General features: G+C 37.2%; 1 protein-coding gene and 2 long non-coding RNA genes across 8 annotated transcripts in view; 2 read left to right on the top strand and 1 right to left on the bottom strand.

The window, feature by feature from the left end:
- Positions 1 to 2,127: 2,127 nt before the first annotated feature.
- On the bottom strand, positions 2,128 to 3,413 carry LOC125386813. Its single transcript, XR_007227252.1, has 2 exons — positions 3,190 to 3,413; positions 2,128 to 2,406 (listed from the first exon to the last, which is right to left on the bottom strand). It is a non-coding gene; the product is annotated as an uncharacterized LOC125386813 (long non-coding RNA).
- A 253-nt stretch (positions 3,414 to 3,666) lies between these two features.
- On the top strand, positions 3,667 to 6,533 carry LOC125386648. The gene is made up of 3 exons (XR_007226996.1): positions 3,667 to 3,911; positions 6,079 to 6,307; positions 6,377 to 6,533. It is a non-coding gene; the product is annotated as an uncharacterized LOC125386648 (long non-coding RNA).
- A 3,676-nt stretch (positions 6,534 to 10,209) lies between these two features.
- LOC125386647 overlaps positions 10,210 to 25,323 on the top strand; it is a 53,428-nt gene continuing 38,314 nt past the window's right edge. For 4 of the 6 annotated variants that reach the window (XR_007226992.1, XR_007226991.1, XR_007226994.1 and 1 more), the window contains exons 1-2: positions 10,210 to 10,343; positions 10,919 to 11,004. Coding sequence is in view for 1 of the 6 variants with exons in the window: in XM_048413646.1 (XP_048269603.1) it covers positions 11,002 to 11,004 (3 nt within the window). In the remaining 5 variants the exon portion in view is untranslated. Of the gene's footprint in view, positions 10,344 to 10,918; positions 11,005 to 12,029; positions 12,049 to 18,433; positions 18,540 to 25,323 lie in introns of those variants that run through there. The other 2 variants (XR_007226993.1, XR_007226995.1) reach the window with 2 other exon arrangements.

A 25,323-nucleotide genomic window follows, 5' to 3' on the forward strand; every position in this document is an offset into this window, starting at 1 on the left:
ATTTCGTGCCATGCTCCTCCCCCTCCCCCTTCCTTCGCTCGCCGCTCATTCAGCCCCGCAGGAACTAAAAATAGGCTACCGATCTGTCCTGTTTCGCGACCAAGTTTTCAGAACAGAAAAAGAAAGAGAAGACAATATCGTATAAAAGTACCGATTTTAAATGGCTTAAATTAAATTACAAATTGTAATGTTAAAAATGTAAACCCAACACAAAATATGGTATGGCTACGTCGTACTGTCGCGTAACGGTACTTTTACCAAAACCACTTTCAAACAGAAATTCGTCGTTTATTGTGTCATATCAAATCACATATGTAATTTATATTTTTCTTGGGAAAAAAACATTATATATATATATATATATATATATAAATTTATATATATATATATATATATAATTCTATAGAATTTAGAATATCAACCGACAGTTTGACTTTCCCTGTGTTTACTGGAAGTCGGTCGAACGATATAAATAGAGAAGGACGGGGATTTAGGATAGAAAATAAAACAGGACTTGTACATTACACACACATATATATTAGGTCATCCCATAAGTTCGTGCCGACCTTTGTGTTTACATTTCATATTTAAAAAAAAAAAAAAACAAGAGAACTTTTATCGAGACGGAATAATGAAAAATGGGAAGAAGTTGTATAACGAGAGGGGGATTACATTTTTTCATGAAACTGAAAGGTATGTAAACAATCTTAACATACATAACCAGTCGAAAAACGGAACGAACTTATGGGATGACCTAATATAATTCGTGACATGCTTGTAAAATCTAGACATGATTCTTTTGTTAGCTTTTCATAATTGTGTCGCAATATTAAGATTAATTAAACGAATATTTAGTAATGATTTTAACATTGAAAATAACGATTATTATACTGCGAATTTTTATATGAATACAATATGTTAGGATATGTGAAACATAAGATCCGGTCAAATAACATCAACAAACGAAAAACAGTTTTGTACGAAAACAACAAGAAAAACATAAAGAATAACAGACTTTGTTATTGAGAAAATTGATCTCTGAAATCTGTTTGAAACATGTAAATTTGGTTAGTTACCGACTAAACAGACGCAAGTTATTCTACGTGCGAAAATCAGAGAAAAATGTGGAATAAAATCTGTTCACTGTTCGACACGTATCTAGTTCTGCAACATTCAATAGGCGATTCTTGTGGATTTTTGCGTGCTACACTCGAATTTGCAACCCGTTTTCCCCCTATAACTCACAATTTTCAAAAAAATCAATTTTGAAGAGAATTGCAAATTTTCAACTTTGGAAATATTTTATGTTCTTATAGTAGCAGCTATTGAGTTGCGGTTGAGATGAAAAAATTCTGTGGACTCTCCCGAATAAAATGGCATGTATTGTTATTGCATTATGAACATTTAAACATGTTTAAATAATGATTAGAACGAAAAGGCATCTCAAACGCAACGTTTCTTCTTACATTTCTCAGTTTATTGAAAAAGGTCTAGGAGAAAATATAACTACAATACGCGATACAACAAACATTTTTGCTAGGGCAAGCATCATTTACCGTATTTTATTTGCGATATAGAAGCACAACTCACAATGTCTTATCCGCCATTCGGTAGAACGGAACCGCTAAACGCACGCAGTTTTTCATCGAAAGTATTAACATCATCAAAATTTTTAGATTTCTTATACCGCTGCTTGGCATTGATGGTGGCACAACTTAAAAGGATTTCGAATTTGCTTTTATTGAATAGCAAATCTACATTGTGCTTTTCTTTCTATCATATAAAAGGGTAAATTTAAAATTCCATCAGTTTTGCGCCACAGGACAAAATTATTACGTATCGCTCTGACCTGAGTTTTACGACAATATTTTCATATCTTCAGTTGTTTGCGACACCATAAGTGGAAGGTCATACTGCTTTCACGAATAATGGTATATCTTGTTTTTAGTCAGTCTTATAATGCTGTTGAAATGACTCGTTGGAAATCTCTTCGTAAATTTTAAAAAGCTTCTCCTCTAAAATTTACCTTTTTGCGAATTGCTCCACTATCAATGTCAAGCAGCGATATACGGCTTCTATATCTTTCTATTTCTGCTTCATCGATTGAAAAATATTTACTGAAAAATATTCTGTCAATTTTGGAAGTTTATTTTCAAACTCTTCTTCCTCATTAATTTAAAAATTCCTTTTTTCGAGCTCTGCATTCGAATCTCTCGACACTTTGAAATTTCACAAATAATAATTTGTCACGATACTCGTAGTTTTCTGACAGTTCTGAGGTAAGTACTGAGAATCATAGTCCTTTTACCAGAAGGTTCATCGTCTCTCTGCTCCGTGGCTGTTTTTTTCTAGAGCATCTTTAAGCCAGTTTGAGGGTTTCTTGTGACATTTGCCGTCGAAAGTGCTCTGAAATTGTGCATCCATTTGAGAGTTTAAGTACAAATTAAATATAAAAAAAAAATTTTTTTTTAAAGCAGCTTGAAAGTTTGCTACCACACAGTACTTTCAGAATCGTTCATTTGAGATTCGCTCGTGCGTTTGTTCGTCTGTTCTGCAGTTTGTTTCGAAATACAAGTGAGGTGAGATGGCGACTGAACGAAAAGCTTTATGGTCTTAATATTGCGTACAATTGCATACAATTGGGTGTAGAGATAAAGTAGGTACATATTCGACCCTGACAAAGAAACTTCACATTGGCCAGCAATTTCAATTTATAGTAAAAATTCAATTTTGTAATAAAAATAATTGGAATAACAATTGCCGGAAGAGATACAAACCGAAGATGTGACATTACGCTTTTTATATTTAGATTAGGTTGGAAATTAAATAACTAAATGCAAAAGTAATATAAAGCTACATATCGTTTTGAAAGTCTTCAAAATGTATTTCCTATACCGAAGTGCACGAGACGAAAATATTTCTGAAAATGTTTTCTTTCTATTGAATCGCGGAAACCAAGGTAATCACACATATTTTTAAAAGGACGTAAAAGACCAAGTTGAATTTCATGGTAAACTATCACGGCAATATAAACACGTATAATTGGCATTCCTTTTTACTCACGATAGTCACCAATGCCTCTATATATGACTGGATTGCGTTTTTGCCGTAAACGATTTACATTTTTTCAATTCTTTTGATATCCGTAATTTGAATATTTAAGTAACATGTCTATTTGATTTTACTTACTTTATTATATATGCTTTACCCGGTTTCTTAATTGTGAATTTTCCGCTGAATTTTTTTCAGCAGAGTATTGAAAATCATTTGCAATAACCTAAGCCCAATACGTTGATGATACTCATTTTTAATTGAATTATTGTCACGTTTCGCGACCCGCACGATCCGTAGCGCGAAAGTAAAATTGATAATTTCATTCAAATCAAGGTAATTTAAAACGTTTATTTGAAACCGTGTTTACAGTATTTGAAGTGAAAAGCAGTTAAAGCCGCTAAAAGCTATATCTTGCGAAAACTTATCTAACTATGTATTTATATTTACCTAATTATGTTTCTATAACGATATTAAGATAATTTAAATTGTAAACAAAGTCGCCAGTTGAAAAAACGTTAGGGATATTTCCAAACATTTTCAAAAGAAAGAGTTCAACCTACATATAACTTACTTATTTACACTTACATATAAATGTAACGACTCAGAGAAGTCAGTAAGAACAATAATTACCGTTCGTTTATCGAATAGTATACGTTAATCGTTCGTCTATCGAGTAATAATAATTATCATTTGTCTATCGAGCATATTAATTAATTACCGTTCGTCAACCGAATAATTACTATTGTCTATCGAAGAGTTAATTACTATTTTGACTATCGAAGAGTTAGTTATCATTTTGTCAATCGAAGAATTTTATATCCGTCAGTCTGTCAGTCAATTGTCAACATCGAAATCAAGTAAGATTTGAATAAATCATTACATATTGTTAATTTACTTTTGAACAACTTTAATCCTCTGCCGTGCCAGTATTCCAGCACATAGCAGGTTAACCGAAAGTATTATAAACAAATTATAAACAGAGTCAGCGGACGATTCCCTTAATTATATCCTCATTCTGCCACCGTTGCTGTCTATAGCAATATGATCTTATCTATATACGTGACGCAAGCTTATTATTATGATCACATTGAGAGTGGCAATAAATGGGAGTATGGGTTACATTTCTTACACTTTTGTATATATAATTGTGTACGACACTTTATCCAAGCTCGCTCAACTTTTGTTTATATGTAGTGTTGTTTTATAAGTTAGGATACGTGTTACATTGTAGATAGTTTAACCCTTTGCGTTCAAGAATTGTTTCGGTCGGGCGTAGCAGCAACTCCAAATGATTTAGCGTATATGTGACGCTATAGGTAGCTTAAAATGATTTTATATACAAATTAACTTTATATTCTAAAAAAGTTACCACAGTTAAATATTATCAAAATATAGCAAGAAGTTACCAAAGTTACCCATACTCCCATTTACAAAAACATTATATTCTAATAATTTATCTATATTTACATATTTGAAGATATGATTTTGTAATATTAATTTCTGTATTTTTGTGTATGATAATTTATTAAGCATTCACCAAGATGCATTCTAAAATACAATTAATCTCATTTATCAACAGTTTAGATTGAAGTTCATCTTCATTTCAGCTAATTTTATTTGCGAAAACCATTTTTTTAGGGTTTCTAAACTATAATACTTTTGCCATGATCGTCGAATTCGAACTAACGCCGGAGACGTTGTCAGACCCATAGTTTCGGAGGAATTTGGGATTAAACATTTTATTTCCATTTTAAAATCTAGTTTTACATTTCGTAACAAAGAACATAAAGAGCCGAAGAACCTATTTACGAACCAATACCGCATTCTTATCAATTGGAAATGTCGAAATCTAGCATAACCGTTTGAGTTCCAGGGGTTATTGAAAAAACAGAGTCGAAAAATCCCTAACAGCGCCATACCGTTTGTCTTAATCGATTGCGAAGAGAAACAAGCGGCCCAATAGCGCTCGTCATATTTGTTACTTTATGAAATACATTTATATTATTATATATGAGTACTATTAGTTTCTAAATATTTCATGTTTTGTTCAATAAAAATTATTGTGTTATTCATTTAGATTGAGTTATCGTGTTCCCATATGTTCCATAACAAAGTAACTATGATTCTTGGATATTTGTTGACACGTTTTCAAACTCTTCTGCTAGTTATATTTTTCTCTCCTTTATACACCTTTTTACGCTTGTATTAGTTACCAGATATATTGCTGCGAATAATTATAAACTCAACTGTATTTTCAGATTTTTCATGATGCTAAAACAAAAATTGAAAGAATCGTTTGTATAATGTCATATTATAATATAAAACAAAACTGAAGATAAAACAAACAAATAATGTCTTTTTTCGAACTCTGGAAAAAATTAAATTTTCTCTTAAAATTATGTTTTTGGTTGTGAAACAATATAAATTCAATGTTAATTTTGTTATCCTTTCATTGAATATTTAGTGGATTTTCCCTTATTTTTTATTACTTCTATCAATCTATGAGGTACATTATCCACTAATTTATTTAAAAAACAGGAGAGATATTATCCAAAGAAGTCATTGCTTTTTTTAGAATTTAATATATATATTAATTTATACGTTAATAAATGCATTAAAGAATGATATTGTCGTCCTTAAATGGAGAGATTCATGAGATTTATCAACAAAGCACACTCCCATTATGGTACCAAGTGCGAGAAATATTCGCAACATTCATGCTGCTTTTACAAGCCAACAATCATCTGGAAAATTGAAACCACTAGCTGTTCTTGCATACGATAAAGTGTAGTATAGATTATTCGGATCAAATGTTTTCTTACGCCACTACAATTAGAAAAGGACTCAAACGGTACCGGAAACTTGGTATTCAGTTTCCTCTGGGAATTACAGAAAAACGCTTTAATAGTTTATAAGATTACAAGACAGAAGGATACAAATATCAGAAAATTTATAGAATTATTAGAAAATTATGAAATTATCAGGGTTGACTGACAATGTAATGATATCTTCTGTTTAACGTAGATATCATAATATTGTCATCCGAAAAAGTGCTTCTGGACTGTTGAGGTTATCTGATAGAGGAACGCGTGGATACATTTATAATAGAAATATATATACAAGTAAGCATAAGTATAGGTATAGTATATGCCGATCCAGATCATCACTTTAGCAGTGTCACATTACAATAGAATATAATAGGGAGCAGGTTGATACATTGACAGCAAACAACATTACCAAAAAATTAACCTTGGTATGTAACTCTAGCTGAAAGTTACAAAAAACAGCAATAAAAGTCTACTTATAGCTCTTTTGTTTCTAGACCTTGTGACCCAAAAACAACATTCATATTCAAGGACGCAATAATATGGACCTCTCCTTTTCGTTAACTTTTTTGCTTCACCAAGTTCTATTTTCATCGTAACAGCGGTGTCCAGGTCGCGGGTATACAAACAAAGAAGATGTAGAGTTTTTCTAGAGGTAAATACTTTAACAAGGACAAAGCATTACATTGCAAATAATTTTTTAATAAACCATGTATCTATATTACTTTTATAACAGTTTAATAGTCTTATTATTGTTGACAATCGTGGATCTTTGTCGCCGAAATAAACGCATAGCAACACTCACATTACACGTAGAAATGATATTAAAATAGGTTCATATTTATTTAATATGTGATTTATTATCTGCTATATATTAGGTTATCCCATAAGTTCGTGCCGACCATTGTATATACATTTCATATTTTAAAGAAAAACAAGAGAACTTTTATCGAGACGGAATAATGAAAAATAGGAAGAAGTTGTACAACGAGAGGGGAATTACATTTTTTCATGAAACTGAAAGGTATGTAAACAATCTTAACATATATAACCGCTCGAAAAACGGCACGAACTTATGGGATGACCTAATACTTTGATGGAGAGCTTCAAGAGTATCTAACGTTAAATGACCAATTATCTCTAAATTTTAGCAAGAATTTAATTTGTTCACATTACAAGCTTCTTTAAAAGCTCACATCTAAAGTAATTGAAAAACGGTTTACAAACTTGGTTTCTTTCTCTATTATCTTGATGATTACCAGCAAGATGATCAGCAGATGTCGATGCATCTTCACAGTACATGTTCAGCTAGTCTGAGGAGCCGATGTAAATCTTAGGATTTAGTTAAGTAAAGTCCTTCAAACGGACAAACAGTCTTTATCCTAACAGTCCCTAAATCTACCACCTACTACGGGAAGTACGGGAAATCTGCTTTTTTCACGAACAAGGCTTCCCGCTAGCAACCTTCTCTCAAGGGCGGTTAGCATCCTTCTTGAACCACCAACATAGAAATTAACCAATTAACAGGAACGTCCATTTCCCTCACTTTCCGAACGAAGGCTTTCCTCGACGAATCCGATGATCTCGTGTCCTTAGACACACCCCATCATAGTTTTCCTCTGTAGCATCATCGTGACGGAAAGTCATTCTCTCGTGAGGTCGCATTAGCGAGATACATAGCATCTTTATGCTCGGTGGATATTCTACGTTTTAACAAAGAGTTAGTTCAGTAATACTTGTACCATAGACAAGCAAGTGGAGTACAACTTGGACTTTGGAAGAAAGCGCATTTGGTTATCCCGTTGACCGCGGATTCGTTATCGAACCTGAGGCCATTGTCATTAGCATCGCAAGGTATCTAATCACCACGGTTATTTGCCAACACTATAACATTTCTACTTGTGTTAATAAACGTTACCCCCAACCCTAACCCTAATGTAAACCCGACATATATAACTTGTATAGCTCGCCCTCGTCCGCAACTTTTTTCGTTAGTAGTGATCTTTTTTTAGGCATTTAGGCGATTCAGAACTTTCAGTAATGAAAATGGAAACAAAAATTATGTAATATTGTATTATTTTTGGAAATCAGGCGATCAATTCGTGAAAACTCAAGAATCGACTTTTTAAGTTTTCTTCCGTATCTCCTGAAAACTCTCCGCTTCTAATCCCCCTTCTCTTTCTTCTTCTAGCTCTTAACTTGCTTTTTTTCTTTGTTCAATCTTCGCTTCTCCAAGTTCTGTTTTATTTTCTATCCCAAGTTCCCGTTCTTCTCTATTTATATCGTTCGACCGACTCGCAGTAAACACAGGAAAAGTCAAACCGTCGGTTCGTGTTTTAAATTCTATAGAATTTACATGTATAGGATATTCATCTTTTATAGGAAATATGACCCCTATACGTTTATACGTTTATAGGAAATATGACCCTTATACGTATAGTTAAAGACTATAATTACACCCGCGAAACCATTAAATTCCTGTCTCAACGCAGTTCTTACACGGAGGGCAGTTTACGAGCAATTCGCATTTATAGGTTAAATTCAGATGCTCTGTACATCAGGATCCTAAAATCGGTAGTCTGTCGAATAAGGAATAACGAATAAAATTTGGTTTTTATATAGAAAGCTGCTGGCAGCGTGGGTTTCGGTGATTTTTTACTATGTCGTAGAAATCGACGTTTTGAACAACTTTTTCCTCTGCATGTTACCACTACTCGGCCTTACTTTGCGAGATCTTTGCAAAAATCTGTCGGTACCTCCACTACGGTGAATGATACATATAACTGTGTGTCCGTAACACCGTATATGTTCGTATTGTTTGTCAACTACTGTCCGATGGCCGAATTTAGAAAGCTAATGTAAACCTAACTATCACCTTCCAATCACATGCAATATATATACGAAGACTGGGCGAACTTGGACTGGTAATCCACGGATCCTCCGAGTTATAGCCGCTTGCAGAACTGCGTAATAAAAATTATTATTATTAATGGTATGAGTTAGGTTTAGAATAATCCAAGTCTTTTAAATTACAGTTTATATCGAGCTTTATATTTTATTGTCAAGTTAAATACATTTCAGCCAATATCAGCAATGATTCTTACAGTCTCGAATACGCAGTTGTAAATAATTAATTATCGTTAGATTCGGAAAGTAGAGTTCAAAGACAAAAACATCAATGTCTGATGGATGTACATAAACAAATCGCCAAGCGACACGACGCTCAGCTATGCTTGTGTAATATCAAAAGCAAAATTGATAGTTGCGTTACGACTCAGCTATTTTATTTTATCATCCAACCCTCAACTTTACGTGATACTTGCGACTCTGTTAGATATACATGTAATATACATGTAGTGTTACCGACAGTTTTTTGCGAATATCTCGGAGACGAAGACCAAGCGGCAGTAAAATGCCAAGGAAGAAGTGTTGAAAATGTTGATTTCTACAGCATATCATGGAAATTCAAGCTGCCGGCAACTTCTTAAATAATTTATTATCTAAAATTTTATTCTCATTCTTATTCATTATTCATTAAATTTATCTTTAAAAAGAACATTTATTCGTCCGTTTTTTTCTAAATAATTATGTTCGATACATTATAGAGAAATTTTTTATTCGTCTTTATGCAATAAAAACTTCTTCTCTCTTATGAATTGATTTCAATGTATCATTCTACAACTGGTAAAGACGAATAATACACAAAATAAATCATAAATAACTCGAAAATAAGATCACATCGCGTATATGTATATTTATATAAACTTCTTTTCTTGTTTGCCAAATCTGTTCCTGCTATATTCGTTACGTACAACAAAATATCCTGTAGAATTTTGGTATTACCTCTTCTATCTGAAGTATTGAGATACAAAAATTGCTTTTAAAATATTCTTGTGGGCAATATATATTGTTGACAGTGAGTAAAATATGTACATATACATCGTACATGTATAATACGGCTTTGTATACACTGTTGCCCAAGGTTATAGTTTGGTCATGTGGAGGTTAGAGAATTGTTACGTACAAAGTATCTTCTTCGATATAGCTATAAGCATTGTAGCGGTTTATGCCATATATTATACTTACGTATATGTGTGGCAGTTACGCAATTTACGAACGATTACGTACGATCCATTTTGTTATATCACGATAAAAATCACAACGTTTGAGACATTAGGTTTCATGTTTGAATAAAGATGCGTTGTTGTAAAAGACGTGTTTGTAAAAGAAAGACACTTTTCTGACCACCTTGTATAATCGGCGCAGAGACATTTGCGCAGCGTACAGGATTTGCTTATAGTCTAGAAGCGTAGACAATGAACACGCAGTACGAATCTGCCTTTAATAGGGAAGGTATTGTTCAACAGTCTTTCGTATTCGAAATGCGGTAGTGTAGACCTGCTACGGAATAGTTATCTATTTAAACGTTACAATTTTTGTGTTTAGCAAGTGTTTGAGCAATTGGTAAGAAGTAACAGTTGCTAAGTAAAATATAAAATATGGTTATTCGAAAGTTCGCTTGCAATTTTCTATAAAAAGGATTTATTCAGGATAAATACTTTATACTTGTAAATTTTATGAATTAAAAAGTTTCTGTAGATTATTTTAATCTAATAACTTTGTTCTGTCTATAGGATGGGTCATACGGCAACCAGATAGATCATTCCACAGTTTTCTTATTTATTTTTCTTTTTTCTTACTTTTATTACATTTTTCGTCTCTAATGTACTACTTGCATTTATACATTTATATTAACGCAAGAGTGATGATATACGTATTTATGTTTTAGTTTTAATTAAACATATTGATTATATTTTTTAATATAAAAGTTAGGTCGTTCTTCCTATTTTGCTCATTCAGAACCAAAGATAAAGTTAGTCATCGATAATGGTTACTAATAACAGAACTTAACGTATAATTATTTCTATAATTGAATATTATGTTCTTGTAAAATAATTATGTTTTTGTTAATATTAATTATTCATTGAATCTCGTATTGTATTTACCTGATAGTAATTTTTTTTCGAAATTTGTTTAAGAATCCTCCTCTGATACACTTCGTGATACACAAAGAAGCTTATTCCAGTCACGCAATTCTTCATAAATTCTTTTCCATGCTGTTATGGTAAGTTTCTCCCCTACTTCTTTTTGATTATCTACTATTACTGTACTATTTGCTATAACGTCTGTATTTTAATCGCAAAATTGTTTCATTTAAGAAAAGTGATACAGTATATTCATTCGTTATCTTTCCTATTTATTAACCAAAAATTATGAATGAAATAAATCAAATCTCAGTTCTCAGATTCTGTTACAAGTCATTACAATTAGATATGGACATGATTTAAATAATATACCGAGTCTGATATCTACAAAATCGTCTAAAACTTTCAATTTTTATATATAATTTATATGTAGATATTTTATTATACATAGAAATTTATTATACATAGAAACATAACCTCAATATTTAACCAATGGTGAAACAATAATCGGTAGAATATCTCACGTGATATTGATGTTATCCGAAAAAGTTTTAGCAAAAATTGTTTAGTTCGAAAAAAGACATCACATACGGTGCAAATTACTTTTTTGTAAATCCAGTAGTAGGGTCCCTGTTAGTTCACCAGATATCTTAACTTGAATTCGTTGTATAAAAGACAGGTAAGGACGCGAATCGATGCTCTTATGTTTACTTTGTCCTCGTCTTTCGTTTGTTTCAACGTAAACACAATACCGCCTCGTGTCCTACGCTTATCTTTCATACGACAAATTAAACGTAGGATATAATCTAAATTAACAGTTTTTCGACATAAATAGGTTAATACTTTTTTATATGATATGAAACGTTACGATATCGGTTACATCACTGTTGTTTACAAAGCACGAGTTTCGACTGATTGCTAGATAAACAAGAACAATGATAGCAACAAACAACCGAATATCTCATCAAACAAGTCATATTATAGGATGTCAGTATACTTTCCGCGGTGAACCTATGTATATATTGTTTATATATATTGTTTTCATATAGTTATTGCGAAAGTATTTTTACTATTATTTCATATAGTATAGCGAAATATGTTATATTATAGAACTTATACAGGTCCTGTATCTTTACAAAAATCACTTTTTTAATTTGTGATATAGATGTCCACGGCTCATAGTACTATGTGAAACACGGGGTGCGCCTAGCTCACTTTCCTTCCCCCGCGTCATTTAAAAACTTATTGTCATATATAAAACAGCTCACAGGTTTGGTAACTTTACTCGATCACTCTATGTCGGATTTCTTTCTGATAAACACGTTCCTGATTTTTTCCTGCGTATCTTCGTCGGAGTGTGAAATTAGGCAGGAAACCATTTTCTGAGCGTGAGAGTTCAAGAAGTGAGAGAACAGGATTGCCAATTTTGAATATGAAAATAGAAGCAATGTGCACGAAAGCTAATTTTTACCAAAACTAAATTTTAGAATTATATACTTTAGTTGAAATACGATCTCAAATGTTAGGAAGTAACGTAGTATATTACAAACGAAAGAATAAAATGCTACAGAAAGCTCTCGAAACCAATTTCTTTGTGTTTGTTGTTACTTTTCTAGCGATATATCTATTTCAAATTCCGATTGCCGCTCATAGGTTGGAACACTTAATAACAGAAGTACGAATCCCCATTGATACCATTCAATTTCTATATAAAACATTTTTCCCTATTTTTTATACATATAGAAATAATAGCGCGTATACACTTAAAATGGACATACTGTATACGTTATGACTTATGGCTCATAACTGTTTAGTGTAATAATAACTGTATCTACGTGTAGACTCTATCTCAGAACACATGACATTTCAAAAAGGCTATTAAATTGAAGTTAAGTTTCGAAAAATCTAATCCTTCTGGCCATATGGTCACCGAAGGTCAAAAGGTAATATGAAATAATGTTTAATAGCAATTCGATGTATCGCATAATTACTGAAGTCCGTGATGCGTGTGATTTCGATACCCAATCTTGCAGAGATTCTTCGTAACGAATCTGTTGACTAACTGAACCCGTTTAACCTTTCTTAGTACCCTTTTCACACCTCGGAAGTTGGGGAAAAATTAGTACTGGCAAATAGGAGGAAATCGTGGTGTTCATGAGATTTTCGTTTAAAGGATTTCTGTTTCGCGTTGGTCCTAAGTTCTCCATAGTCTAAATCGAGCGTACGATCTCTAAATAAATATGAATGAAATGTTGCGTGAACATAACATCTCCTTTTTTGATGGGATATCATTTGTTGGTATGCTTTCACACTCGTAGATCGAACGCGTGTCAAGAAAATATTCAAGTGAACTGTTACCCTGTAGTATGCGCGTATGTATGTATATATGTAGTACTTATCGTTTGCGCGCTTTATTCGATTTCCTGTTTCTCTTGAGTGTGACGTTTGGCATCAGTAACTGATGTTTTCATAAGTTGGATGGGGGAGCAGTAAGCTATTCTTCCATTTGTACGGTAGTTTCCCCTTGGTTGAATTGACTTTTCCGTTCTCGATCTTGAACTGAGTCAAGTACGAATTTCCCCATTGACCATTTCACCAGTCCGACTCGGCACTCGGTCACTTTTATTTCGGAGGAGGGGAAAATGCTCTTACGCATACCCCGTACCAAATGTACATGGATTATGTGGGACTCGGCAGATGTCTTGCTATACCCACTAAAAACCTCTCCCCCTTCCACTCCTGAGATACTCGAGGTTCGCCTCTACTAAACGTACCCGACTCCTCTCATCTTGTTCCCGTCACTGCTCTTCCTCTTCTTCTTACTCCTCTGGAGCGTCCATCTCACGTCTCCAGCCCCTTTTCTTTTCTTTGCCTGATGATCATCGCCCGCATGCAGAACTCTGAGAACTTCTGCCACGACCGATCATCTTCAGCCATCCTCGCGACGATGTCTACTTCCATGCTCCACTCGATCCCCAAATCGGTCTCAAGTGAAGCTCTCTCCTCCATCCATCTGGGGCACTTGAATAGGACATGCTCAGCGTCGTCCGGATCATCCCCACAATCCCAACAACTCGAGTTGTTCTCCTTCCCGATCCTACACCGGTACTTGTTAAAAATTCCGTGACCGGTAAGGATCTGCATAACATAGTAATTGATCCTCCTTCTCCTTCCTACGAAAATCAAAGGATCGTTAATCAACCTCCTAGTCCAGTTGTCGGGATTGTGGAACGCCCATTCGATCCTCCACCTGTCCTTGGCATCCTGTTGTTGCCTCTTCTTGTCCTCCATCCAGTAATGCCTCTCTGCCAGCCCCTCTTCTTCATATCTCCTCTTCGCCTCATACTCCTTACACCGGAGTTTCGCCTTAATGTGTATGGACATACTGCCCGTTACCATACACAGTGTCCCGTGCGACACTGTCCTATACACCGTCGACATCCTCGCCAGCGCTGCCCTCTGGGCACTGATCACGATCTTCTTATTCTTTGCCATGCTTAGGGCAGATGCCCAAATCGGCGCAGCATACAATACCACTGATTACCACACTCAGTAATACAATCTTCTCACGGAATTGGTGGGTCCATTCACATTTGGCAGGAGGCTCCTAATAACACCTACGAACCTCTCCGCCTTATCGCACACTTGCTCCAAATGCGATAATTGGATTGGCATTGTCAAGTGTCACTCCGAGATATCTTGTCCAGTTTCTCTTTTTTATGTCCGAATTGACTTTACATCTGATCCTGTTTACTAATGTTTGATTTACCCTCTCGTTCAGTCCATTGGAGGATGGACAGTCTGTCGAGGTGAAAATTAATTTAATGTTCTTCTTTCACGCGTACTCTTGAACTTCTTTGGATGACATTACTGGGTATCGGTCTGCAAGGATAATTTTTATGGAATCAGTTTCTCCCGTCGAGTCTATAAGTGTTATGATATCTCCTGAGCGTTGCGTTTTTGACGTGGACATAAAAACAGCCCTTGAAAAATGATCAATAAGTATGTGCATATATTTCTTTAGTGAGTTGTTATTGGAAAGACCTCCGACCGTATCGAATGACATTATTTCAAACGGTTTCCTAGCTGGTCCTAGTTTCGACATAAACCCGATCGGTCTTCTCGTTCTGCTTTTATTCTTGATGCAAATTTCGCATTGTTTGCAGAATTTGTCGACAATTCGGTCCATATTTTTGAAATAACAGAAGGGTCGGATTTTTTCAATATATGGTTCCTTCCAACGTGACCAAAGAAATCATGAACCGTCTTTATGATATGTTGACCAAACTCTTGTGAGACCAATATACGTTGACGTTCTTTAATATTTAAAAAAAAATCTCTGATTTTTGTATAAGGTCTTTCGTATTGTTAATATTTTCTCTGTTTTCTTTTTGATCTTGGATTATGTCTTGTTTTTTATAATATTTGCTACTTTTAAAACATCTTCTTCATTGTCAAAACATTCTAAGACGGGGTTCCTGGATAGTGCGTCTGCCTCTATGTTGTGTTTTCCTGAAGAGTAGATGATCTTGAAGTCGTACTGCGACAAGTAGTGCATCAGGTCTCTTAAAGTTTCATCGGTTCTTGCCTTGATTCTCATTGATTCCAACGGTTTATGATCTGAAAGGACAGTGAAATATCTACCGATTAACCAATGATGCCATTACTGAATCGCCTCTTTAATAGCGAGACATTCAAGGTGGATTGCTTTCTTCTTTGCCTCTGTTGGTTTCAATTTTCTCGAAAAGTACGCGACCGGGTGTAACGTCCCGTTGTCTCGAGGTTGCTTTAAAACTGTCCCTAAGCCGTCTCCACTTGCATCTGTATAAATGAATACTTCTTTGTTATGGTCGTATATTGAAAGGATTGGACTTGAACAAAAGTATTCCTTAATTTTTTTAAATGACTTTTCACATTCTTCATTCCAAATGAATTCTGTATTTTTTCTCAGTAAATTGTGTAGTGGTTCTAAGAGTTTGCACGCGTCTTCTATGAATTTATAATAAAAATTTATTTTTCCGAGTAGTCTCACATTTTTCTTGTTTCTTGGACGTTCAAATTCGTGTATCGTTATCTTTTCCTGGTCTCACGCCGTCTTTCTCGATAATGTGGCCTAGATATTTTACTGAGTTCTCTGCGAATTTACATTTGGCCAGTTTTAATCGGAAGCCTTCTTTTCTTATGACTTTCATCAGCTGCTCTATGTGTTTTATATGTTAATCAAACGTTTCGGAGAAGACTAGGATGTCGTCAATGTAGTTAATGCAGAATTCTGCTAATCCGTTCCTTCTAAGAGTGTTTGCCAGCACCCGTTGGAAAATAGCAGGAGAGATTTTCAGTCCGAACGGTAAACATTTCCATTGCCAGTGTCCATTTTGTGTTATGAAGGCTGTCTTCTCTCGGTCCTCCTTTTTTATTGGAATTGACCAAAACGCTGAATTAATGTCAAATGTTGAGAAGAAATGGCAATTTCCCGCTTTGACTATGATATCTTCAATTCTTGGGAACGGTTGCGATTCCGGAACAACAATTTTGTTTATCTCACGGAAATCAATACACAGTCTATCTCTACGATTCGACTCTTTTTTAAAAGCTAGTGTCACCGGTGCTGCAAATGGTGAACTTGATTCCTCCATGAGATCGTGTTCTAGTAATTTCGTAATCTGGAATTCTAGTTCTTTCTGATTTGGAATGCTACATCTGTATGGTTTCTTTGATATGTATTTGTTTTCGGTTAGCTTAATGGAAGCCTCTTGTGATTTCCTAGTTCCCACATCGAATTTTTGTTTGGCAAATACGTCTTTATATTTCTCTATAAGTTGGCTTACCTCTTTTTTTTGTAGGCTATTTAAGTGTCCTAGGTTGTCCATAGGCTTGCCCGTCTCCTTGTATTCGGTAACGTTTACCTTTCTTCTCTGATTATTTTTTCTTTCTTCTGTTCTATTAAATATTATTTCCTCTTTGTCATCTACATTTTGACTTTCTCAAATTCTCGTCTTGTTTTAACTTGAATTGCGTACTATATAAACATCTATTTCTTTTTCTATTTTATTAATTCTCATTCTAAGTTTCGCCCGGTTATTCGTGAAGTCCTTCCCACTGATAGTTTTAAACATACTCTTCTCTTTTATTATGTCTGCCTTTATTTGGTCAATGATTCGTTGGTTAATGTAGGTCCAGTGTCGTAGACGCCTTCAACCTCTTTCTGGTCATTGATTCTAACTCGAAGCTTTATCAATGATTCGTGCTTCTCCGGGCGTTTTAGTTTTTTTCATTCTCATCTGGTGTTATTCCTCTTTGTTTTCTGACGTGAATGATTCTAATGAATTTACTTGTTTGTGGTTCCTCTGAGCATTTCCGTTTCTGTTTCTGCATACTTCTATTGGGTAAAATCGGCCTGGGAAATTCAGTGCTTCACAAATCACGCACGGTTGTTTCTTGGGTGGTGGACTTTCTGTCCAATCTTACATTACTTTCTTGTGTTTTTTTCCTTTTTTTCTGATCTTCATATTGCCCCAAAAGTCCGATTAAGTCATTTCTTGATTGTACCGCTACTTTATCGATTCCGTCTTGAATGTATATGGGTAATCCAATAACAATTAGATTTATCCTTGTCTCCTCGGAAGTCTTCCTCCTTACTTCCAATATTAACCGTTCGCGAGTTTTCCTGATAGTATCTTTTTAATTTTGATTGGCAAATTAATACATAGTAAAAATATCTGAGCGTGTTGTAATTGACAGGTTTTTATAATTCCCGTTTGTTATTATTATACGGTGTTCGGACGCTGGCAGTTCGCGAATTTCCCCCATCATATTATTTGAATTTTGGTTGTAGATTAATATTGTAAAAAGTGAAAATATCTGAACGTTTTGCGTCTTTATTCCCCTAAACGTTCTTTACCTAATTCTATTATCCCCAGAGTAGTGTCTCGCATCATTCGCGAGTTATGACATATTCTTACTCTGTCTCAAGTTACGGGTCGTGTTGAGCGCGAGACGCGACAAGAAGATTTCAACGAAATTCTCCAAGAAATTGCATTTTACAGATATGCGCGCACTTCGTGCAAAACTTCCATGCGATGCATTCGGCATCAAAACAGAGTAAAAAGAGTGCTTAGTTGACAGGATATCCCTTATTGGAGCGGAAAAGCAACAGGTTTCAACGTATATCCCCATAAGATTGCACTTTACATTACAATGCGCGCTGCGATCAATAAATTTCACAATATGCCACCATGGATAAGATAGGATTAATAAAGCGATAAGAAAAATAACCGGAATTCACGAAACGCGCACACCGCGATCAGTAAAATCCACATTACGTCGCTTTCAATAAAATAATAAAGAAACTCACGTAAAATACTCGTTACGAATCGTTAAACACTTCAAGAAATTTCGCAGAGATACTTCGTTATATCGAAGACTACGTAGGGATAGGTGTTGCGCGGTTCAGAGTTGGCGTAACATTGAGACGTCCGCTGATGCTCTCTGCCTTGCGCGCGCTCTCCCCACCATAGTACACAGTGCAGTAAGCAGCGAATAGGAGCTGAGGGACGATGATGTTCTCAGGTAAAGTCAGCAGAGGGAAGCAGCTGCGACGCGCCAAAGGATCGAGTATCACCGCGAGCAGAGATAACCATGTGCCGAGAAGAGTTCGACTCATTATCAGCAAAACGTAAATCCAATCTTACATTACTTTCTTGTGTTTTTTTCCTTTTTGTCTGATCTTCATATTGCCCCAAAAGTCCGATTAAGTCATTTGTTGATTGTACCGCTACTTTATCGATTCTGTCTTGAATGTATATGGGTAATCCAATAACAATTAGATTTATCCTTGTCTCTTCGGAAGTCTTCCTCCTTACTTCCAATATTAACCGTTCTTTTTTTATATCATACTCGGTGAACGAATCTGAAATGTATTTAAAATTATAGGCTTATCGTACTGCAGACCAACCTTTATTGCCAAAATCTTTTAGAAATGCCGCCTTCCAGTTTTCCCAGTTGTATTCTTCATCCTTCAACAGATTTGTCTGGTACCGTTCTGATGCTGTTTTTCCCAAATATTTTTTCAAATTCTTGATTCTTTTTTCGTCGTTTTGGATTTCGTACTTTTCACATTCCGTTTCATACTCTAATATCCAATCGGTGTTTTTCTGTATTCTATCAAATTGTTTTATGGTGAAGTCCGTGGCTTCTTTCTCATGCATGTTTTGTTTCTGGAAGATCTCTAATAATCCTTCTATTTGAAGACTGGGCTTCTCGGTTTCGGTCTTTATTTTCCTTGTGGGGATGATTTCTGATTTTTCTAAGTAAGTATCTCGAAACACGAAGTTTAAATTTGTATCAATGTATGACGCTGCCGTTGCGTCATCCATCGTGATTGCAACGTTTCTGTAATCGCCTACCTTGGTTAAGCTGTTTGCGGCTTTCCTCACTATCGATAAACTGAATAACTGCGGATGATGATCTCTTGCTTGATATTCTGGGGGAAAGAGATAGCATACTTCGTCTTCTGGTTTTCTTATGGATTCTATGCATTCTATTTTCTCCCCTCTTGCGTTCTCGTTCATGACGATACATAGCTTCACTTCTAACGGCATGGCGTAGTGAAAATCGATTTGTAAGATCATAAATCTTGGGATAATTCAGGGATCGATTCTGTAGTCTGAAAATCGAGTTTTTTATTATGAAGTAATTAGATAAAATACAAAAACAAATAACAATTAATATCCGTCTATAACAATAAATAACAATAATTATATTAACTGGAAATAACAAGTTTTTGGTATAATGTTTACCTGAAAATCGAGAATCGATTTTCAACGTCCTGAGCTATCGATCTTTCTTCTTCAGTCTTTAAAATCTTAAATAACTATTCTGTAACCTTGTCTGTCTCTAATGTAACTCTCTGTCCGTCCGTTTGGGAAAATGCGTGCCTCTCAAAAATGGTTGTCCGTAAAACAAAAGAGGATCGCTCTGTCCGTGAAGCAAAGCCTGTCGTGCTACCCGTAAAACAAAAAGAATCCCTATCCCACATGAACTCTAGGAAGTTTACACGTATATTTAAAATAAATAAATATACGTATACAAAATCCTTGAAACAGTATAAAACTTGTTATCGTTCGTTGCGGAGATAGTCGTTCATCTCGATATATACCGTTCGATATTTCGTAGCTAATCGACTTATGTGCCGCTACAAATTAAAAACCTTAGGGACTCATTTCCCAGTCAACAAAATAACTTCGGTCTTCTTCGGAAGACCCGCGTCCTTACACCATTCTGCCACCATCTTGACCAGTCCGTGGACCCTGTCCCCGATCTTTTGTGTTTTCCGTATCGTGATGACCAGGGCCAAGTCATCCGCGAACGCGATCGCGTTCAAATCCTTGACCGGGTCCAATGCCTTCAGGAGCCCATCGTAGACCAAATTCCACAATAATGGTCCCTGACTGACCCCGAGGCACCCCCGCATAAATATTTCTTTCTACGTTACCCTCCTGGCAGTGGACAACTATTCTTCTATCCGACAGATCGTCCAGAATCTTCAGCAACTGGCTTGATAAACGCCTTTCCTTGGCCTCCTCCAGTATCCTCTTCCAGCTCAACGTGTTAAGGGCGTTCTTTATATCCAGAGCGACTAGAACGCAGACCAATCCTCTTCTTTTGCATAGCTCCGCGATCCCACAAACTCTTCTCAGCGCGTCGATAGTAGACCTTCCTCTTCTAAATCCATATTGTTCTCTACGGAAGGGATCCATCCCTAGGCATCTCTCGATGTGGTTCTGACATGTATACTCCCAGACCTTGCTCAACGCCGGCAGTATACTTATCGGTCTATAAGAAGATGACAACAGATTCCAACCTATTATAAGATAATATAAATAATTGCATTATAATACCAATTTCCGTGATAACTGGAAACATAACCTATACCATCCATCTATACCTATTACTATAATAATATAGGTTGCAGATCAAATTAACTAACACAGATTACATACTTATTTAATAATAACTTAACTTATTTAACAACCACATGTTAAATAATTATCTTATCTTTGCATCTTCATAAAAATCTATTTTAAAAGTGCTTAAACACCAAAAATATAGTGGACATAACTATCAAATAAATCACTAAAACACTCTATATCAAAAATTTACATTTCTTTTTCATCATTAATCGTCATAAAAGAACTTCACAGTTATCATTTAGTCAATTCTTACCACTAAAAACACCAGTAACTGACAATGCTTTAAACCTAATCTTATCTACCATATAATTAATTTTCCTTAATAATACCCTTATAAATCAAGCCATGGGCTTAACAATTATAATTTAATAACCAATTTACTTCTTCTCCTGCTTTCTTAGCCTCAGAAAGCTCACAGAAAATTTTATTTCACTATAAACATAATGTAAACATAATCTTGCTACAATCTCCCACCTGATTTTAACATTTCCACACTGCCGGAATCATTCCGCTCCTATATATACTGTTAAACAGGTCCAGGAGCCGCCGAGGGCGTTGTTCAACGATGATCTTAACAACCTGCCCTGGGACTCCATCCACACCCGTGGCCTTCTTCGGATCACATCTCTTCATTGCAACCCGCAGATATTCTTCCGTTACCCGCAGATCATATGGATCCTTGTCCTGCGTCCATGGGATACGAATACCATGCCCTTCCTCCGACTGTTCTTCTCGACCGGTGACGAAGAGGTTGTCCAGAATCCTCGCAACTCTGCCCCTGCTAAAACTCTCCGGAGCTCCGCATCGTATTATCTTTGCCTTGACCACTCCATACGGCCTCCCCCAGGGATCTTGTTCCAGAGCTGCGCGGAACTCCTTCCACTTCTCGTCCTTGCTGCGCACGATCGCTCTTCTCAACCTCTCTCTCGCCTTCTTGAATTCGCTTACCAGGCCAGCGTTGTCACCACTAGCTGTCATTGCCCTCTGAGCTCTTCTCCTTTATCTCAAAGTTGTCCGTCTCAGATCGGACTCGTCGTTCCACCAGTACTTTAAACATTTCCTTCCTCGCGGGGGTAAAATCCTCGGCATACGTGCGTTCTTATCGTTTGTGTCGTCATAGTCCATAAAATTTATTCTTTCGTCCAAGTTTCTCAAGAATTTTCTCTCGTCAGTATTCTTCGTCGAGTACCTAAGACTGAGGCTACCCTCCACTTGTCTTCTTCCATATACCAAAAATCTATGTAAAATATAACGAAGATCAGAGGCAGGGTACCAGCCCATAAAGGAGCTGCTCCTCCATCTCTGCCTCATCCGGCTCCGACCTCCTTCCTCCCCAGACCGTAGACTTCGAATTGTAGTTTCCGGCCACCATCGTCCCCGGAGCTCTTCTCTTGCCCTCCCTTATTGCCGCCTCCAGCTCTTCCACGTAACTTTCGAACTCACATCTACTCGCATTAGAGGAACAATATCCACTCATGCACATAGTGTTCTTTACCCTGACGCCGACCACTCCTCTCTTGGCAATCTTGGTCCCGCCGATCGCTTGTCTCCCATTAAACAGAGTGACCCACAGCGACGCATCCCCGCCCGTATCGTTATACCAATACTCTAACTGTTTGTACGGCTCGGAGATGACCACCATGCCCACCCTGTTCTCACATGCATACTGCTCCATAAGATCCTGGGCAAGCTTACACCTATTAAGGTTGATCTGCAGGACCTTTATCTTCTAGGGCCGCTTCTTCTCGTACTCCATCTGCCCTCAATTCTGACCATAGGGCAGGCTAATGATCCCGTAATGTGCCTCGCACTCGCTCCCTCGTGTCTGGAGCACATGGCATACCTCGGCTCCTTAGTACACTCCTTCATAGTGCGATCCTCCCCACCACATCTCCTGCATAACTCTCTACCAGGGCATACCACCGTGTATCTAGTCGCCGTATGCCCCAGCATGTGGCACTTGTAGCACCTCTGCACATTCGGGAGGAGCCTGGCCGACGATATCGTCAGGCCCGTTCTCAACCTAAGAGCCTCCCCTTCCTTAGGGAACACGTTCGCGGGGATCACCACCACCGCCGTTTGCGTCCCTCACGGCACCATGTTAAGCGCCTTCACCTCTACCTGATCGGAATGGGATATTCCTCATTCCCTTTTAATGTCCTCCACTAACTCCTCCTTACTCGTTAGTGGATCCACATTTTTAATTCGCAAAGTTACTCTATTGACCAGGGCTGACACCTCCACCCGGTCGCTTAACACCGCCTTCAGTTTCTTGGTCACTTCGTTAATTGCCACCTCCTTATCGAATTCGATAAGAATGTGGCCGGCCCTCGTCCTCCTCATGACGGTGATTCCCACGATAGTACTTCTCACCGCCATGATTTTTCTATATACTTCCATCAATTCGCGATCCTCGTCGACCTTGATAAGGATGGCCTCCCTTCTCCTCCTTCCTGGGGGTATCCTTCTTAATTGTTACTCCCCCTTTCTCCTACAGGTTGTGGTTCTGGTTGTCGTCGTCTCTTTTCTCTCTTTCTCCTTTCCACGACGTACCATCCGTCAGAATCACTCCTCACTCTCTCGGAGTAATCGGCAACCTCCGTCCACATACCTCCGCATACGATGGTTCTCCTTTTCTTGGTCTCTTCGTCACCGCCGTGACCTTGTTTCCTTCCGCCGGAGAAACCATCCTTCTTTTCGGCCTCATCCAGAGACATCCGTCTTCTCTCTCCTGCCTGCTCACGGCATTCGTCCTTCCAATTATCCGCCCAGACCTTTCCACTCTGTCGAGCTTCGATATTTCTCTCCTGCTCGGTGCCCTCATACACTGCTCCAATGTAGACACCGAGCCCTCCACCATTAAACTCATTCTTCTGAGTTTCTCATTCTCTTTCCTGTTTCTCCATAGACTCTCATCGTCTTGACCCACCCCCATTAGGGATCTAGTGAGACTGCTCAGTTTCGAAGCCTTTAAGATAATACTTAGCATCTTTCTCCGTATCACTATACGGGTCCTCGATCTCCTCCATGTTTTCCTCGACCTCGATGCCACCCGGAACTTGGCTTCGATATCTTGCCGAAGAACTCGGCTCCACGGCTCTCCTCGCCAAATATCTCCTGCCTCCATCCGTTATCACCTTCACCTCCTTAAGCGTACTAAGGCTCGCCTCGGAGTACCCGCCATCACATGTTTCCTTCTTTGTCCCGATAGTTGGACTCCTCAACAGTCTCTTACTAGGTTTGAAGGGATTTAACTCCTCATCCACCTTCTTGCTTCCACTTCCAGGCAGCACCGTGATCGTCACGTCCCTCAACTTCACATCGAAGAATGCCCTAAGCCTCTCATTCTCCGACTCCCTCCTACTCATTTGACTCAATTGATCCCCGGTCGTCTTTCCCGCACGAGGGGAGGCCCTGGGATTGACCTTTTCCCCGCTGTTTTTCCAGTCGCTTGATGACCGTCGGGTCGGGCCTGGAGAACCATTCAAACCACCAACGGGGCCTGGGTGCTCCGCAACCCCCTGAGCCGTAAGTTTATTTCCTTTTCTTGACTTTTCCATAATTGTAATAGGTTTCTCATTGTCCATGTACATAGCCAGTCGTCACCAATTCTAGTCGTTATCCTTCTAAACATTAGGGAAATCATAGTCCTGAGTCATGCCAACGTCGTCATCACACATCCAATCCCTTCGAAAATTTTATTTCAATTCGCATTTCTGACCTCGGTTATATATGTTAGCAGTTATATATGTTAAGATTGTTTACATACCTTTTAGTTTCATGAAAGAATGTAATCCCCCTCTCGTTGTACAACTTCCTCCCATTTATCTGGTAGGGCCATTATTCCGTCTCGATAAAAATTCTTTTGCTTTTATTTAAAATAATTTTCTAAGCTATTTTTGAGAATGTCAATATTTTCAAATGCTGTACCTACTAAAAAGTGTTGTAATGCTCTGAACAGGTGGTAATCAGATGGGGCAATGTCTGAGGAATATGGGGGATGTGGTAAAATTTCCTAATTAAATTCAGACAGTTTTTTTATAACGCTTTTCGCGACATGCGGTCTAGCGTTGTCGTGATGGAAGATAACGTTGTTCCTATTTACTATACCTGGTCGTTTTTCAGCTTCCCTTAATTTTTCTAACTGAGTGCAATATTTCGTCTGAATTAATGGTATCACCACTAGATAAAAGTTCAAAATAGAGTATTCCTTTATAATCCCGCTATACACACAAAAGAACTTTACGTGGATGTAACCCTGGTTTTGCACACCGTTGAGGTGGTTGAATTCGTTGGGACCAGCTACGTTTCCGTTCAGGGTTTTCGTAAAGTATCCACTTTTCATCACCAGTTACCAGGCGTTTAAGGAATGGCTCATGTTTATTACGCGCAAGTAATGACATGCACGCCGTCGTTCGTTCAAGACGGTTCCGTTCCGTAAGTTCATGGGGCACCCAAACGTTCAACTTTGACACCATCCCCATTTTT

The sequence above is a fragment of the Bombus terrestris genome, chromosome 17, assembly GCF_910591885.1.
Source record: "Bombus terrestris chromosome 17, iyBomTerr1.2, whole genome shotgun sequence".
In the NCBI taxonomy this organism is placed as follows: Eukaryota; Metazoa; Arthropoda; class Insecta; order Hymenoptera; family Apidae; genus Bombus; species Bombus terrestris.